Source organism: Phocoena sinus, chromosome 1 (genome assembly GCF_008692025.1).
Source record: "Phocoena sinus isolate mPhoSin1 chromosome 1, mPhoSin1.pri, whole genome shotgun sequence".
Taxonomy (NCBI): Eukaryota; Metazoa; Chordata; class Mammalia; order Artiodactyla; family Phocoenidae; genus Phocoena; species Phocoena sinus.
This window is the reverse complement of record NC_045763.1, coordinates 58,377,368-58,396,677: the sequence shown is the minus strand read 5'-3', so window position 1 is coordinate 58,396,677 and position 19,310 is coordinate 58,377,368. Positions and strand designations below refer to the sequence as shown.

Here is a 19,310-nt window from a genome sequence, read left to right as displayed (position 1 = left end):
TGGGTCCAGGTGAGGTGAGTGGTCATGAATATAAAGTAATATCAGTCAGTAAGTTTGTGTTTGTTCCCAGCCACAATTAGCTCTCCAAGCACTGGTGCAGAATCGGTGAGGAGATGGATTTTAACATATGAACTGGTTATTGAACTCAGTAGAAATATAACATCACAGCCTCAAATATATTTGGAATTATATCTAAGAACTCTGGTTATAATGAATGTGCATATGGAGAGGAAGATGTGGCAAAAACAAGCAGGCCTTATGAACTGGAAGAGTAGGCAGTTGTTTTTAGGGGTCTCATTAAAACTACAAGACCCTGGGCTTCCCTGGTGGCGCAGTGGTTAAGAATCTGCCTGCCAATGCAGGGAACACGGGTTCAAGCCCTGGTCTGGGAAGATCCCACATGTCGCGGAGCAACTAGGCCTGTGAGCCACAACTACTGAGCCTGTGCGTCTGGATCCTGTGCTCCGGAACGGGAGAGGCCGTGACCGTAAGAGGCTGGCGCACCGCAATGAAGAGTGGCCCCCTCTCGCCACAGCTGGAGAAAGCACTCGCACAGAAACGAAGACCCAACACAGCCAAAAGATAAATAAATAAATAAAAAGTGGAAGTGTAGCAGTTACATAATAAGAATAATGCAATATCTAAAACAAAAAATTAAAAGACCCTATTGGTCTTTCATAGTACCTGAAAATTCTACCATCGGTGCTGTTCTGAACAGTTGATAAACTTGTCATGTACCGACATGTTGCGTATTTTAAAAATTTTTTCTAGCATTTAACATAGTTCCAAGAAGACATGAAATACTAAATAAATATTTGTTAAATTGACTTGAATAGAATAGAATGAAGGGCCATCATGCACTTATTTTCATTCAACAAGTTATTTATTTTCATTCAACAAGGTACTGTGCCAGACATTGCAAGAGTATCCAAGGTAAAGAAAGAACGTATTTACATGAAGCTGTTGAGCGTAACGGGACAACAGTAAGTAGATATTTATTAGCAGAGATTCGTTTTTTTTTTTTCTATCACCACCCACTGGTACATAGCAAAATACAAAGGGGTTGAGGAGTGTATGTGAATGGACATGCAGCTCTGCTGGTGGGGTCACCACAAAGGTTCCGGGGAGAAAGAAGACTCTTGAAGCAACACAGACACAATTCCTCTACTTTACAACTTCAATCCAACACCAGACGGAGGCCCTGATGGCCCCTATGCTGCCATAGAGGGAATGCCATCTTTCTGCCACTGTGGAAACAAGTGGGTGGGCTGAGGTGAAATGCCTCTCTCTATATGTGATTTTACTGGAAAACAGAACCACATGAGTTGGAAGTGAAACCTTGCAAATGCTGATCTCTACCTATCTGCCCAAGTGGAAAATACCCTGAGAACCCAGGATCTAGAAAAGGCTTTTTAAATCTGATACCACTTCAACCACAAAATTCATTATAACTCACCTTTTTCCTAGGGGGAAAGGCCTTCTTAACCATAAGTTAGAAAAAATGGATTTCTCTAATTTTTCTCAACTCATGGGTGCATTTTTAATTAATTATAAGACAAACAGATGTTTATTTTCTTTTCCAATTTGTCTATGCTTATAGGAGCTCATTCTTTGAATTTGCTAGAGGAGAACATTTGTTTTTATGGTAACCCTTCACATCTTTTATGATAACCTATGATAAAGTTTTTAAAAAAATGATAAAATTCTATTAATCTGGACTCAATCAAGTCAGAATTTGGGTTAGGTTTGCCTGAGTTTGGCTATAATTTGCTCTTGGTTTCAGAAAAGACAGTAAGAAAAGTTTTTTTAATATATAGGACCTTGTAGTATTATTAGTTAACTAGATTGTGAAGGGAGGATGCAGTAAATGTTTATTTCTAGTTATCAGAATAATCACTCAACGAGTGTTTATTGAGCGCTTACTATGCGCCAGGCCTCATCCTGGGCCCAAGCAATATAGCAATGAACAAAACAAACAAAAATTCTTGCCCACATTGGGTTTACATTTCTAGTTTGAATAAATGAGTGACTTTACTACTGACATATGTACAACAGTTAGAAAATTAGTCTTATTAGAGCACATTTAACAATCTTTCTAGATAGTCATCTGTCCAAAATTACTGTTACTTGAAAATAATGTAAATAAAGTCAGTGTTTATAATATCCTGTAAGTGATCATTTTTTATGGCTTTACATTAATCTTGTCTCCCAGATCAGTCAGGTTTTGATTTTGGAACAAATCAAACAAGTCTAGAGAGCCAGCCTTGAGTTTCACCCTAATGTTCTAATATTCTAACATCACCTTTTTGTCAGTTTCTAAGCATTTCCTATTTGTGAGCCTTTTCTTATAATTTGCTTTCTTGTAAGTTTTATAACACTCAGTATGGTATTACTTATACTCATTTCTCAGGAGGCTGAGGCTTAGCAAAGCTAAACAAATTTACCAAGATCCCTCAGCTAGCAATTGTGGCAGATACTGTTAGATGACAGTACTGAGCTCCACCCATAACACCCCTCTCTGAGGTTGCCATCCTGACAGAGTAGACATGTAACTCAACTCTGGCCAATGAGATGCAAGTGGAATTCCATGGGAGGATATCCTTTTCCCTTCACCTCTTTCCTTCCTGAAACTTGGATGAGAAGCCTGGATGTGTAGCATCTGAGGATTAAGGCCAACACACTAAAGGCTGCAGAGGAGAAAAGTGGAAAGAGCCTGGTTCCTTGGGGTATCATTGAATTAACATGCTAGCTCCGTACTACCTACCACTATGGCCTTGTCTGTTTAAGTCACTGCACTTGGGTTTTCAGATATTTGTACCATAAAAGACATCTAAATGATAAGCCTCAGAACTGGAATTCAAACATAAAATTCTAAAGCCTGTACTCTTTCCAATGGATATTTCTGACAGTTTGCTCTTTAATAAATCTATTCTTAAGATTTCCAAAGTGACTTTTTGAGTACTGAGAACAATTTCAGTATTCATAACTACTGCAAGTATTCCTCACTTGATAAAGAAGATGTGTCCCTCAAAAACCACGTGTAAATAATTTAGACAGATATAATTGTTAATGCATTAATGGCTTTTAAAAGAGATATATAATAATCTTATAAAATATTAGGAGAACATTTTTATGATACTAAATAGGAAATTGGGGTAGCCAACAGGCACATGAAAAAATGCTCAACATTGCTGATCATTAGAGAAATGCAAATTAAAACAACAATGAGAGGGCCCCTGGCGGTCCAGTTGTTAGAACTATGCGCTCTCATTGCCAAGGGCCTGGGTTCAATCCCTGGTCGGGGAACTAAGATCCCACAAGATGTGTGGCATGGCCAAAACAAAACAGAACAAAACAATGAGATGCCACCTCACGCGTGTCAGAATGGTTATTATCAAAAAGTCTACAAATAACAAATGTTGGCAGGGATGTGGAGAAAAGGAAACCCTAGTACACTGTTGATGGGATTGAAAATTGCTGCAGCCACTATGGAGAATAGTATGGAGGTTCCTCAAAAAACTAAAAATAGAACTACCAAATGATCCATCAATTCCACTGCTGAGTATATATTGGAAGAAAATGAAAACACTAATTCAAAAAGAGACATGCATCCCAATGTTCATAACAGCATTATTTACAATAGCCAAGATATGGAAGCAACCTAAGTATCCATCAATGGATGAATGGACAAAGAAGATGTGGTATATATATATATATATATATATATATATATACACAATGGAATATTACTCAGACACAAAAAAGAATGAAACTTTGCCATTTGTAACAACATGGATGGGCCTAGAGAGTATTATGCTTAGTGAAATAAGTCAGACAGAGAAAGACAAATACTCTGTTATCACTTATATGTGGAATCTAAAAAATAAAACATGTATGTAACAAAACAGAAACAGACTCACAGATATAGAAAACAAACTAGTGGTTACTAGTGTGTGTGGGGGGCAAGATAGGTGTATGAGATTAGGAGATACAAACTATTATTTATAAAACAAATAAGGAACAAAAATATATTGTACAGCACTGGGAAACACAGCCATTATTTTGCAATAACTTTAAAGGGAATATGACCTATAAAAATATTGAATCATTATGTTGTACACCTGAAACTAACATAATATTGTAAATCAACTATACTTCCATTAAAAAAAGCAGTATGGCAGTTCCTCAAAAGTTTAAACTGAGGTACCATATGACCTAGCAATTCTATTCCTAAGTATCAATATATGCTCAAGCAAAATGAAAACATATGTCTATACATAATTTTGTACATGAATGTTAGTAGAGCATTATTCATAGTAGGCCCCAAAATGGAAACCACCCAAATGTCCATCAACTAATGAATGGATACATGTGATATATTCATACAATAATGGAACTTTAGTCAGCCATAAAAAGGAATGAAGTACTGATACATGCTACACCATGGATGAACCTTGAAAACCTTACACTAAGTGAAAGAAGCTAGTCATGAAAGACCACAAATTGTATAATTCCTTTTATATAAAATGTCCCGAGTAGGCAAATGCACAGAGGATGCCTAGGGCTGGGAGGGTTGGGGGGAGATGGGGAGTAACTGCTAATGAAGATGGGGTTTCTTTCTGGCATGAAGAAAACGTGCTAATATTGTGGTGATGGTTGTACAGCTCTTTGAATATACTAAAATCATTGAACTGTACACTTTAAATAAGGTGAATTGTATGGTATGTGAATTATACTCAATAAAGCTGTTATATTAAAAGAAAAAGAATTAACCAACTAATCAAGATCAGTGAGTCCATGAGATAGTATAAGTTGCAGGAGATAGCAAAGCCTAGGCATTCTCTGTCAATCTGGCACTATCTAACTTTTCTTTGAGCTTAAACTGTGGTGTTTGCTCCCATACTGCCCTCATTTTCACATTCCTAAAGTTGCCTTTGCAATGAGATTCTTGTCCTCATGGACTCTTCATCTCGAGGGGACTACTTTATCCCAGAGGCAAGGAGGATTGGTTAAGTCTTGGACACCTGTTAGAATTCTGGCTCCCTTATGTCTAAGGGGAAGTAACATAAGCTCTGTAAAAGGGACAATTCTAATAGTTACTGCTCAAGGTTAAGCTGAGGATTGAAGATGTAAGGCACATGAAGTATGGAGCGCAGTGTTTAGTATATTATATATTTGACAACACAACCCATCACTGATCTCAGTGTTTCCATCATCCCTTTGCTACCTGACCATACCGCAACTTAGTAAAGGATGTGAGCTTCTTGCCCATGACATGTAGCCAGTAACCCCAGGCTTAGCAATGTATTCATAAAATCTGTCTAGTTTTTACCCAAAATGTCTTGATCACAGAGGTGTTACTTTTTATGTTTCACTTAATCAAAGTTATTCTGAATACCTAACAGATGGAGAGAGAGAGTAAGATTGGAAGGTTATTCTTTCCCATAATGATGAGACCTGGATAGCATCTCTCAAATATGCCCTGTGATCTGGGTTCCCACACCACTTCAGCAGAAAAGACTAAACTAGGAAGAAAGCAGTCAGGCCACCCCAGATTCAAATCCCACCTCTCCCTCTCATAGCTGTGTGGCCCTGAATGCATCACCTAACCTAGCTAAGCCTCAGTCACCTGTCTACAAAAATCGGAAAAATAATCATATGTACCACACAAGGTTGTATAGGGGATTAAATGAGGTAGCACATATAAAGCTTTTGGCCCAGTGCTTGGCAAACAGTAGGAGTCCAATAAATATATATATATATATTTAAGTATAAAAGAAAAAGTAGTTTGTGAAACTTTTGAGAATCACTAGAGTAAACGTGTACTTCAAATACAGTTGACCCTTGAACAACATGGGTTTGAACTGCGCAGGTCCACTTATAGGTGGATTATTTTCAATAAATATATTGGAAAAATTTTAGGAGATTTGCGACAATTTGAAAAAACTCACAGATGAACTGCATAGAGATATCAAAAAATTAAGAAAAACTTAGGTATGTCATAAATGCATAAAATATTTGTAGATGTTAGTAGATACTTGTCTATCCTTACATAGGCATAAAGTAAGTGATATTTAATATAAAATTAATGATGTGTTACTTTCTTACTGTGCTATAATTTTGCTTTCAAAGAATTACATTACCATATAGTACGCCTGTTTTTCCTAATCAGAGAAACTGCGTATCAGCCTATCATCACAGGTAAGTGGTTTTTTAAAAAATGTAACAAAGTTTCCAATGCTGTATTATGAATATGACTGCAATATTGTATGCCATAAAAATTTTATAATGATTCATTCATTAGTGTATAGGCTAGGCTATTATAAAGCAATCATATTGCTGCTTCTTCCCTATCAATGCATGAATTGTGACACCTGTAAATAAACATGAATTTCTTTTTCACATGATCTTTTCATTTTTGATATCAGTAGTAAGAGATGATTAATCTTGTAAACAGACAAAATTAACTTACAGTATCAAGAAATACAGTACAGTATTATAAATGTATTTTCTCTTCCTTATGATTTTCTTAATAACATATTCTTTTCTCTAGCTTACTTTATTGTAAGAATACAGTATATAATACATGTAACATACAAAATATGTCAATCAACTGTTTATGTTATCAGTAAGGTTTCTGGTCAACTATTAGTTGACTATTAGTAGCTAAGTTTGGGGAGAGTCAAAAGTTACACGAAGTTACACAAAGGGGTCAGCACCCCAACCCCTGCGTTTTTCAAGGATCAATTGTACAAAACTAAAGACATTCTTTTAAAAAAATAATAAATGAAACAAAACAAGGATAGGGTGACCAATGTAGCCCAGTTTGCCCACAATTTTTCCCCCCAAATTAATGATATTATTTCCATCTTTAACACTCGCAAAGGAGTCCAACACAGACTGACATATGTGGATATAGTTTAGATGTAACAGTGAAACATTTTTTTTTTTTAAGGGATAGAAGAGAGTTTTATTCAAGGCAAACAGGACTATAGCCCAGGAGACAGCCTCAGTAGCTCTGAAGAACTGCTCTAACAGTGAAACATTTGAACTATGTACATTCAGGAAGGAAAAGATTTTTTTCACATCAACCTTTTCCTATTTTGCAGTTTCTGAATAGCAGAAACTAAAGATACGTTTCTCCCAATTTAATTTAGTATGAAGTAATATAACTCTTATGATCAATTATTTGTCCTTAAGCATAAAACTTAAGAGATTTTGGCTGCATGGTTGTCTGGCTCCTGAAGTCTGGTTATTGTTAGAACGTAACCAAAGAGCATTTCCACAAAGCCCTCCTCAACTTCAATTAGAAAATTATTACTTTCATTCAATTATTACTTTCAGTTTTAAAATTGAAAGTCCTGTGTCCTGATAGCTCCCTTAGTCTCAGGCAAACCAGGGAAGATGGTCAGCCTACACAGACACCAAATTTAAGATTTGGGGGTCATTATTAATAACTAACAGCTTCCATGAATGTAGTGCTGACTATGGACCTGGCACAGTGATACACACTTAAAAAGCCAAATTCCACTTAAATAATTAAAATTACCCCGTGCATTAGGTTTTATTTTTAAAACCATTTTAAAGATAAAGAAATGGCAATTTGGAGAGATTAAAATTGCCTAAACCCTAGAAGGAGGATGGAGCTGGGATTTGAGCAAAGATCCTTTTAAAACTGTGCTGTGCTGTATCCCATTAGGCCCTTGCCGCCAATTACCTCCAATGAGTGAAAAGAGTAGAAAGATTGTGGAACACATTGTCCCACAGAGTGAAAATATTAATGGCCTGAAAAGTGTTCTGGTAGCTTCCTTGATCATTATTAGGGAGTTGGTGATAAAAAGGATGCATTTAATATTTAAAGTTGATTTCTTGGATCTCTGCTGGAGGCACAGCATGGGCTGGACTGCAGTGGACTCGCTCAGGTTAGACTGTTAGGAGGGAACCTACCTCTGCACATACACCACATACTTGGTGTCTATGTAGGTGGGCTTCCCAGGGTTCCAGGTGCAAGTCATGTTGCCTGAATATTCATAAATGACACAGGTTACTTTGTCAGGGACATCTGGTGGATCTGCAACAAAATATATCACTTAGGAGCATAGAAACATAAAGTTTTTTATAGTTACTTGATAAACTTTCCATTTTATTTGGAAAACCAGGCCAGTTCGTACACAGCACCTCCCCCATTCCATCCCTACCAGCTCACCTTGCAACCCACTTTGCCCTCAAACATTGCTACTTTCCTCCATATATTTTACTATATTCTCCCCTCCTTTGGGATACTAAGGTGATCAAGTTCCTCCCATCCAAAAAGAAAATTCCTCTCCAAATTTTCTCCCCTCAGCTGCCAACGTATCTTACTCTTGAACCCCAAACAATCAAGATTCAGACCTGTGATTCCACCAGAACCACTGTTGTTAAGGTCATCGTGACTTTCTAATCCACAAATCCCGTGATTTCTGTGCAGTCATCATTGAGCTTGACCTCTGCAGCATTTGCTATTTTGGTCACTCCCACCTTGAAACCTCTCTGCCTTTTGGCTCTTGTGAAAGGGTTCTCCATGGTGTTTTTCTTCTGCTCTGGCAACTATCTACTTCTCCAGCACCTATTCCACTACCCACTTTAAAAGTTTGGTGTTCATACATACAATGGAGTATTACTGAGTCTTTAAAAGAAAGGGAATTCTGACATGCTACAACATGGATGAACCTTGAGGACATTATGCTAAATAAAATAAGCCAGACATGGAAGTGCAAACACTATATGATTCCACTTATAGGAGGTATCTAGAACAGTCAAACACACAGAGACTGAAAGTAGAATGATGGTGTCTGGGGAGATGGGGGAGATGGGGAGTTGTTGTTCAATGGGTACAGAGCTTTGGGTTTGCAAGATGAAAAAAGTTCTGGGAGTGGATGGTGGTGATGGTTACACAGTGATGTGAATGTACAATATGCTTAACGCCACAGAACTGTGCACTTAAGAATAGTTAAAATGGTACATTTTACTACAATAAAAAAAGATTAAAATTTTTTGGCATTCATAGAATTCTATTTCTAGTTTCTCTCTCTTTTTCCCTTCTCCCATGCCCTCAACTCTTTCTCCGAGTGGCCCTGTTATGGGGAATATTGTTAGTTTTTGTCTGCTACCATCTTTCCCTTTGAGAATTGACATCTCCTTCACTCCCAACCGCCACCCCTATGACAAGGGCTGTCAATCACACAGAAGTGTACCCTTGACCTAGGCTAACTAATCAGAGTATTTCCCTTGGGAATGAACACATGACTCAAGATGAACCAATCAGAGTTATCCAAGGATCTTCTTCTGGAGCCATTGTAAAAGAGGTGCTTCCCCCACTGAAACTGCTATCTCTGAGTAACATGTGAGCAGTGAGTTGTTGATGGCCATTTTGCTGTCATAGTGAAACAGTCTATTTAAGAATGAAGCCAACACAGGGGAAAATAAAACCCAAGAAATGAGAAAAGATGAGAGAGTTCTAATGACATTGTTTGAGCCCTTGGAGCCTCTGAAGCCTATGAAACCCCAGCAACTGTAGAACTGCATCTGGAATTTCAGATGCATCATCCAATAATAAATTACCAAGAATCAAGATAAAAAAAGAAGTATGGAAATACTGAGTGTTTAGCATATGCTCACTTTTCAGGTGTGGCTCTCTCAGCTTGTGCCTACATTTGCAATACAGCCTGGGAAACTTGACAACTCAAAAAATGACAAGAGGGATTTCCCTGGCAGTCCAGTGGTTAAGACTCCACACTTGCACTTCAGGGGGCGTGGGTTCCATCCCTGCTCGGGGAGCTAAGATCCCACATGCCTCACTGTGCGCCCAAAAAAAAAGGAAAAAAAAAAGAACATGATAATTCTTTCCCATTAAAAAAAAAAGGAAAGGATGGGGGCTCAGAAAGAATAAAAATGCAGACATTTATGCACCTGAAGTTATACCCAAAGCTTTATCTTAAATACAAGTATGTTCTTGCACTTCACCTGTAAATCATCTACCAAGAATACTACTTATAAAAGAAGAAATAAATATATGAAAAATTTATCCTCATTGCAAATTAAGCCAATAATAGATGTCATTTAGATCTATCAAATTGGCAAGGATTTTGAAAAATGTTAATCCACAGTATTGGAATGAACTCAGGGAAATCCTCTAACACACTGCTGGTGGGAATGCAAATTGATACAACCTTTATGGAGAGCACTTTACATATCACAATCTTTAAAAGTGGGAGTAACATCTTGCGACCCAGCAATTTTAAATCTAGGAATGCAACCATATTGAAATGTTCATAGATATACAAAAATATTTGGCTAAAGAGGGTTTGCCTCTTAAAGTGTTGTTCCTAATAATGAAAGAATTGGAGACCACCTTAACAACCCAAAATGCACTCCTAAAGTACATCCAAAAACAAAGTTATAGAAGACAGTTTAAGTATATGGCCTTTGGAAGGCACTAGAAATATGTTTAATTAAGTAGGTAAGTACTGGCCATATGATAAAGTGAAAAAAATAGTACAGTATAGTAGTCTCATTTGAGAGACAAACAGAGAGATAGAGAAGGGGAGAGAGAGAAAAATACTGAAACTTGAAAGGCATATTCCAAATTATTAAAGAGGGAGTCTGTTAGTAGTGAGATTATGGGATTATAGAAATGATAAGTATTTCTTTTTTGTTAGTCCAAAATTTTAAAAACCTTCTGCATGAATGCAATTTGATTTTACAATTAAAAAAATATTTTCGAGGAGATATGGGGATATATGTATAGCTGATTTACTTTGTTATAAAACAGAAACTAACACACCATTGTAAATTAATTATACTCCAATAAAGATGTTAAATAAAACTTTAACTTGGCGTTCTCAGAAAAAAAACAAAAAAAAACGTGTTTTCAAACAGTAAGAACACACTAAAATGTGTAGTTGTAGTATCAAGTTACAATGGGGAGAAACTGGACTCCAAGTAGGATAAAAGAAATCTTTAAGTTTTCTTTGAGCTTTGAAGGAGGTAGCTGTGGAAACATAAATTTAAATCATTTTGGATATTGATTGAGTTGGGGTCCCTCAGTGATCTGTGCTGAAGTTATTTTTTCCCTCTGGTTTCAGACAGAGTATCACTGATTTGGCCATCCTAAAAGACAGCTGTCAGTCTTTTGGGCTATGTTATGCCACAGCATTCTCTCTGAAGTGTCTGGTAACTAATTAACTTTGCAAAAGATCAAATAGATTATATACACACATGCAAATATACACACTTTGTTAACGTGAAGCTATGTAAAGAAGGGAATGTGAATATGGTTATAAGAATAAGACCGAATTGTTTTTAGATCTCATTGCCAGGTTATTAAATGTCCATGGATAAAAACCTTCTGTACAGCCAGATAGCAGAAAACACTCTGCTCTCTCCTACTAATTGCACCTCTCCCCTACCATTGGGTCCCTCACTATTCACAGGCCAGATTTCTTGTTAATTCAAAGTTTAGCCAAGTATCATTTTCTACTGAGAGCTTCTTGAAGGCACTGTCTGTGATCCCCTCTTCTCTGAATTTCTATCATTTAACACATTTTTGGTGCATACCAACCACTTAGTAAAGTTTATTTCATGACTTGATTGGCTTGATTAATAAAATGACAATGAGAAGAATTTAAAATTAAAAGAAAGTCAATACTTCTGGCAAAGATCACTCCATAATTCCTTACCTAAGGAGCACGCAGACCAGCCTATTGTGTCACTAATGAGACTTAGTAGCAATGTTAAAGATGAATATTCAGTGCCTTCTAGGCACTGGTGACAAGTAGAGATCAAAGATGGTTAAAATTTAAGTCAAAGATATTTAAACTTTTAAGTAAATGATTATGTGGATATATGACTTTCATGAATAGTTTAATCTGGTGTTTTTAAATGAATAAAGACATCTTATAGTATTTTATCCCGTGAATGGTGTGACTGTAATAGAATACTTTTCATAATATGCATGCATTTAATCACAGATAAGAATCTAAGAAGTTTTTAAGATTATGGCTAAAAATGAAAACTGTGATAATAATAGTTTGTATTTCACAAATTACACATTAAGGTACAGAACCTTTTTAATACGTTTAGATATCTTTTTAGGAACAGCAACGACTCATTTATCTTCTCTTTGTCTTTTATGATTTGTCTCCAGTTTAAAAAAATATACATAATCATTTTGTTCAGAACAGTGATGATAAGTTGACACAATAAAGCTCACAGGATGAATATCCTGTAATCAAAGTGATCCAGTGAAAGCAATGTGATTTCTAGAATACCACAAAACCCCTCAGAAACCTTTGCTTGACCTACTTAAATAGAAAGTTCTGTTTGCTAAGAGTGCAGCGCCTGAGAACACAGGGGTTCTTGAATCCAGGAGTTTGAGTACACCCTTACATGGCAGTTACAATTTCACGCTCATAACCAGAGGTCTATGTAAGAAGTTCCAACGCACGAAGTAAATAAGTGGAAAGGATGATGTTCTTTCTAAGCAGCCATCAGCAAAAAGTATAAGTGCTTCTAATATGTTGTCCTAGAAGGGGAGAAAAGGCCATTTCCTGGCCCTAAACATCGCCTGGTGTTTGTGTTTGAGGGCAGAGGGCCTCAGGCAACACAGGGAGAGCGGTTGGCAATAACCTGTCACCCAAACTGCAACAGAGGGAAGGAGGCGTACTTCTTTTGCCTCCTTTCTTACTCTGGCTTTAATTAAAAACTAATCTTTCCACACAACTGTGAAAGTTACTCATTTGCCCTCTAAAGAAATATTCTCTCAACACCCCACCACACCCCCAAAGAATAAATAGGAAAGTATTTAAGCATGAAGGGTTATTTCTGTTTCCTGAGGATGTGGACAAGCTAAGAAGTCCTTAGACATCAGATAAGATGTCTACTTGTGGTTTCAATTCCTACAATTTAGGGCAAGTTTAGCATGTTAGTATTACTTTAAGGCATAAATTTTTTCTTTGACTCCAAAGCCTACAAATTTCCTTCCTTAGTTGACCTCTACCACTTCCCACGGCTCTTCTCTCTTGAAAATCGCAGAGATCAGGAGCCCAGCAGGACGATAGCCTTACTTGAGAACAAGAAAGCCTCTTGCTTCTCAGACATCCCCTCAAGGGGCAGGTGGAGGTGGCCAGGTGGGCTTGCTCTGTCTAGCTGAGGACTGGAGATGAGGAAGAACTCAGATTTGATTCTCAAAAGTATGGAGAAAGGGAGCATGACAAAGACCCAAAGCCCTCTATCTTTCACTGAAAATGGGCCCAGATGCTGTAGGGAATGAACCTCTGGGTTAAAACCGTGCTGAACTTACTGATTGTTCCTTCATAATAGTAGAACCAAGAGTTAAGTGTATAATTATACAAGCCAGCCCATATTACTATAGTAACTTAAACACCTTCAGAATACCAGGAACACAAATTGAACTTACCAAATATTTAAAAAATTAACTTAATTAATTTTTTTCTTAATAATAACAAACACAATTATTCACAATTAGGGCAGTGACATTAGGTGCAGGGAATTGTATCAGAATCCCCCCATGTTTTATCAAAAGGATGCATTTAAGAGGGTTTAGGCACATTAATGTTGTAGTTTAAAGTGTATAATGTGCTTTCAAATAAATTATTGAAATTTGATGCTTACCATGGCCAATATAATTAGCCTCATTTTACAGACATGGAATTGAGGCTCAGACTAGTTAAGCAACTTGCCCAAGGTCACACAGCTGGTAAGAAGTATAGCAGGGACACAAAGCTAATGTTGCAAATATTTTTCTCCTTCCTAAATCTTAGCCTCAAAATTTTTCAATGGGATCTGCTTCAAGGTTGATATTATTGAATAGTTTGGATAACAATGTTAAGTAAAAAACAGATGAGAAGAGCAACAGTGAAAATCTGAGGATGCTGCCCTGCACATATGCTGTGTTTGGCCAGACTAGTGTTGAAAAATTATTTTTTGAATGCATTGGCATACAAACATTTAAAGTTTGTAGAGTTCACATTGAAAATTTACACTTCTGTCTTCTTTTGAAGTGTCCAAAGATCTAGGGATACTGGACCCTCATAGATGCTGAAGCTGGGCAGTGGCTGAGCCCAGTAGACCATCACTGTGCTTTCCTCTCTGCACGGATCCCATCAGCCTCCTTAACTCACACGTTTCACCAGCCTGGCCCCTGGAGACATTTGAATTTGCAACTCCTACATTAAACTAATACAAGAAGTGAACTATATTAATTTGCCTCTATTATTAGACAAGATTGGTAATTACCAGTTAATTGTTAGCCTAACTTTCATTTGGATTTTGAATGCACCTCAACACTTACATCCAGAAGAAATGTCTTTTCCACATATCAGTGTCTCTTGAAAATATCCAGGACATTCAGCAGTACAGTACATAAAGGCCTGTGGCTCCTGAAAGTTGTTATACCAAAGGCGAGCCGTTGTTTTATTAATTCTTGTGATTTGAAATCTTTCTTTGATGCCATTTTTATAAAAATAAAGTTTCCTTGGTTGGCAGTTCTTAATTGCTGCTTGGCAATATATAGAGATATTCATACCCATCTTAAAAATTGTGGCTGGTTCTACCCAGATGCGTCCAGAGCAGTTTATATTTGTAATTCCTGGAAAACAAATAGATAAAATTAAAAATTCCATGTAAAGCATTAAAACCAGAGATTCAGAAGAATGTGCTATTGCATTAAAAATTTTTTTTCGATTAACTGAATAATTTCCATTGGAAAAGAGTTTTAGGACTCAGAGTATCATTTGTTTAGTTTATCAAAGTGTGTTTTTACCGTGTTCTATTGATGTTCGGCAGCATGACACAAGACTAGAGTCAGCTTTCAGCCTTTAAGTTTCTCTAGCTGTCTAAAGAGCAAATATGATTAGCTCTCCTGGTTTAAAGGTGAGGACTGAGACTTTTTGAGTCTACCTCATTTTTCAAAGGTAACATTAGGAATAAGAATTGGCACTGCAGAATCCAAACCCCACTAACCAGCTACTCAATCTTTCACTCTTTCACCAGCTATTTTCACTTTCACTTGATAAAGGCTACTTTTAACAGAAAACTATGAGTTTAATGAGTAAAATCAGTACTAATTACTAACTGCAAAAATGTATTGCTTGACAATCACTTAAAATTCATCACTTTTAAGTTGAAAAGCAAGTTTCAAAACAACATATTTAATGGAGGCTCAATGTTAAAAATAACTCGATGAATGAATTAAAAAGAAATACACTAAGATATTAACAATGATAATCTCTGTGTGTTAGAGTAATTTTTTATTGTATATTTCTGTGTTTTTAAAATTATATAATAACATATTATTTTTATAACCAAAAGACAATAAAGTCATTTTCATAAACTTGAATGACAATGCAATGCAATATCAATTAAATTAAATTCACAGCAAGGAAAATTTATTGTAGGCTTTTTCTGGAAATACCTGTATCAGAATATCTTAAAACCTTATCAAAATAGTGATAATTAAAGGTCAGTATTTGATTTTTAAAAGTTCTTATCTTTGGAATTCAAAGCTTAAAGAATTAAATTTTGGGGGCTTCCCTGGTGGCGCAGTGGTTAAGAATCCGCCTGCCAATGCAGGGGACACAGGTTCGAGCCCTGGTCTGGGAAGATCCCACATGCCGCGGAGCAACTGAGCCCGTGCACCACAACTGCTGAGCCTGCGCTCTGGAGCCCGCAAGCCACAACTACTGAGCCCACGTGCCACAACTACTGAAGCCCGCATGCCTAGAGCCCATGCTCCACAATAAGAGAAGCCACCACAATGAGAAGCCCGCACACTGCAACGACCGATGCAGCCAAAAATAAATTAATTAATTTTAAAAAAGAGTTAAATTTTTTATAATATAAGCATAATTGAATATGGCCAGTTATGTAATGAACATTTACATATAAGTTATAAATATTTAAATGTTGAGGTAATGCTAAAAATAATTCCATCATTATCAATAGGGAATTGAAGGCAAAGACATGGAAGAAGTTTTAAGAAGCATCTGACTGCTTTAAATAAGTTCAACAATTCAAGTTCAGACAAACTGCATCTTGAGCACCTTAAAAAATCTGTGAATACTTTCATGAAACCATTGTGAGTAGTGCTTGAGAATACACAGAAAATATCAAAAATGTCAGAAGACTTCAGATTTGGACACATATTCTCCCGGTTTTCAAAAGTGGAATAAAGAAGAACCCCAGAAACACTGGACTGCTGAGCTTCACAACATTCAAGAATAAATTAATAAGTTGATCATTTTTCAGTGCATAGAAAAAAATCAGTAATCAGCAGGAATCAACATGGATTATATAAGAATAAGTCATATGAAAAATTGTCAATTTCTCTTTTTAATATGTTAAAATAAGTCATATAAAACATTAATTTCTTCTTTTTAGATTGGTCAGAGGAATGCTAAACATAGTATATTTTTTATTCAGCAAATCTGTTAAAAAGGGGTAAAATATTGTTCTAGTAGAAAAGATAGTCTGGATGATATTAAAAATATTCATAGCAGATTGAACAATAATATATAGAATAATTTTTAATGGACAGCTGGTAGGTCTCTAATGCCACATGACACGGGCTTGTCTTATTTCTCTATGCTTTATATTAATCACTTGGATATATAAACAGAAGTCCTACTTATCATTTGCATATTTCCAGAAGCTGGAAAAAGTAGCTGGTGTCTTATTTTTACTAAATCTTCTTGGATAGCTGTTGGTCTGACTCTGGAAGTGTCCAATATCCTGCTGGAAGGATTCTAGTTCTCAAGGTGGGGCTACTTCTATATCTCTAATATAATGTGTCCCAACCTACAGAAGACAGTTTTGCTTTTGTCACTATTCTGAGTAACTTGCATGATTTGCAAAGCTTCCTTCAAGGTCTAGAACCCTGCCTTGGTGTTGCTTATCTCCTAGTAAATGAATCCCTGTCACCTGCCAAGGATGCTATGCAGAAACTCTCAAAAGCTGATGGCTGCCCTGCCTGAACTTCTGATGATCTCCCTCCTGGACTCCTAAAATCAGTGTATGCCTTTGTCATAATGCCAGATGTTTGTGTGAATTACAAAATAGGAATAATAATAGCACATAATACTACTGCACGAAGGAATACAAGGCTTAGCACAGCACCTGACACACGGTAACCATCAATAAATGGTTTGTGGAATTGAATTAAGTTGAAATGTTTGATGAGTTATCGTATAAGTTAAAAATGTTCAAAGATAGAATATGCCAACTCAAAATAATAAGCTCCTTCGTGGAAATGTTGGTATAAGAATTAGACGTCTGTCTGTTAGGATGCTTGATAAATGAATCCTGAATTAGTAGGGAGGTTGGACTTTATTTCATTCCACATAATTTTATGTGCATATAATTTTTTGGATATAATAAGTTTTTATTCTTCAGAGATCCTAGCATAATGCCATGAACATAATAAACACTCAACATTTTATTTGAATAAAAAATAGCAATAGGTACTCAAAACACTGTACCTCCATGACACCAATTGAAGAATATGTAAAGAGCTATTGCCACGTCCCATTGAATTGTGACCTGATTCATGACCAAAAGCAGGAAAAAGCTCTTTGTCGCCCTCTAGAAAAAATATGAAAAATGTTTAAATTGTAATATTTTAATAAAATAGCAATAAAATACTAAAAGGCATAACATTTTTTCTAACAGTTGCTTTTGATGAGAATAATTAGGAAGAAAAAAAGGAAGGAAGGAAGGAAGGAAGGGGGAGGTAAAGGAAACAGGGCAAAGGACTTACTGGAGCGCGAGGAGGTAGAATACAGGTGGAGGAGTAAAGCAAAAGTATGGAATTTTATACCCTCCCCAAATCACTATGAATTACCTTAGTAGGACATTTTGACCCTTGATAAAATATAACTCCTCCTAATCTTGTCTCTCTCATCAGAAATCTCTTTCTGCTCTAACCCCTGATGCTCAGTTCTTTTCCTGACCAGGTTTACATGCCTATCAAGCTCCAGAAATATTAGTCTTTGATAAGTAAAACTCAGGAAAAGCCAAAAATGTCAGAACTTCCAGAAAAAAAAGCATTCAAAATGAAGCAAGAGAAAGTGAGACAAAGGCTTATGTGCTATCACCAGTTAAATCTACAGAAAGCCCTTTTATCTGTAGAGAGTTCAAAAGAAATACCTTATAGAAATTCCAAACAATATTGCCATGAGTTTACAACTGGAGTTACATTATTCAGGTAATCAGTTACCTACATTATTGAATAAATTATTCAATAATCAACATTATTCAGTTATTTTTATCTCTTTAGTAAAATCTGAGCCTTTCATATAAAACAACAAAACTCATGACTCATCAAATAGCACAAGATATCTGATAACACTTTTAAAAACTGGGGTCCCCGTGACTTATGAATATAAGGATCCCTTTCATAATTTGTTAACAATAGTAGGTCTTCACTTTATAAATAATAGGCGAAACAAGCCCTAAAATGTTCCCAGTTAGGAGTTAACTACTCACCTGATAGAATATACACAATAATATTATTTAAAGTGATGTGATAGACAATATTACAGATTCAACTTCCATCAGTAACCACTGTATGAAATACCACAAGAACTTTTAAGAGAAGACAACTTGGCACATGTATTTCCAAAAGAAAATATAGCTGTTTTTTGAGTATTTAGATGATCGTTGTCTCTTTACCTTTCAACGTGTTTGAAGCACATAATTCCACTTCAGAGCCAGGCTGTCGCCTGTGTCACATCTTCTTTCCTCACTGCCTGCCTGTCAACGATCACTTCAGGTTTTCAGTGATGAGGCAAATGGAAATGTCAGCAAAGCACCGACCTACATTTCAGATTCTCAAAGAGGAACTCAAACCGTCCAATTCAAAATGACTGGCTCTTATGTCACTATTTGGGAAAACCCAGATTATTGAAAGTGAACTGCTTTGTCAGTACTTTTTTTCCCTCATCTTAATTTAAAATAATCTGTCTCAGCCAAGAAGTAGAACACATATATATGCTTTATCTATCAAAATCTTTGACACCAAAGATATGATGCTTAGTTTTCATTTGCAACCAACAGTGATATCCATTATAAACCCATTTCTTAAGAAAAGAAAGTTTAAATGCTACTGTTGACCATTCATGTATTTAACAAGCATTTTTGAGCATCTAATATGTGCCAGGTATTGTTCGGGGCATTAAAGATATAATGGTGATTAATCACAGAACATCCGCTTTATTGTATTGTTTACATGATAAAATTACAGATTAGTGGCTTTG

At 36.3% G+C, this 19,310-nt stretch overlaps 1 protein-coding gene across 1 annotated transcript in view; it reads right to left on the bottom strand.

The window, feature by feature from the left end:
- Positions 1-18,805, bottom strand: part of IL23R (interleukin 23 receptor) — a 54,567-nt gene extending 35,762 nt beyond the window's left edge. Inside the window, exons 1-4 of the mRNA XM_032641242.1 lie at positions 18,727-18,805; positions 17,535-17,637; positions 14,351-14,647; positions 7,948-8,071 (exon numbers count right to left, since the gene is read on the bottom strand). Coding sequence (XP_032497133.1) covers positions 7,948-8,071; positions 14,351-14,647; positions 17,535-17,604 — 491 coding nt within the window. The 5' untranslated portion in view covers positions 17,605-17,637; positions 18,727-18,805. The remainder of the gene's footprint in view (positions 1-7,947; positions 8,072-14,350; positions 14,648-17,534; positions 17,638-18,726) is intronic.
- Between the last annotated feature and the right edge of the window lie 505 nt (positions 18,806-19,310).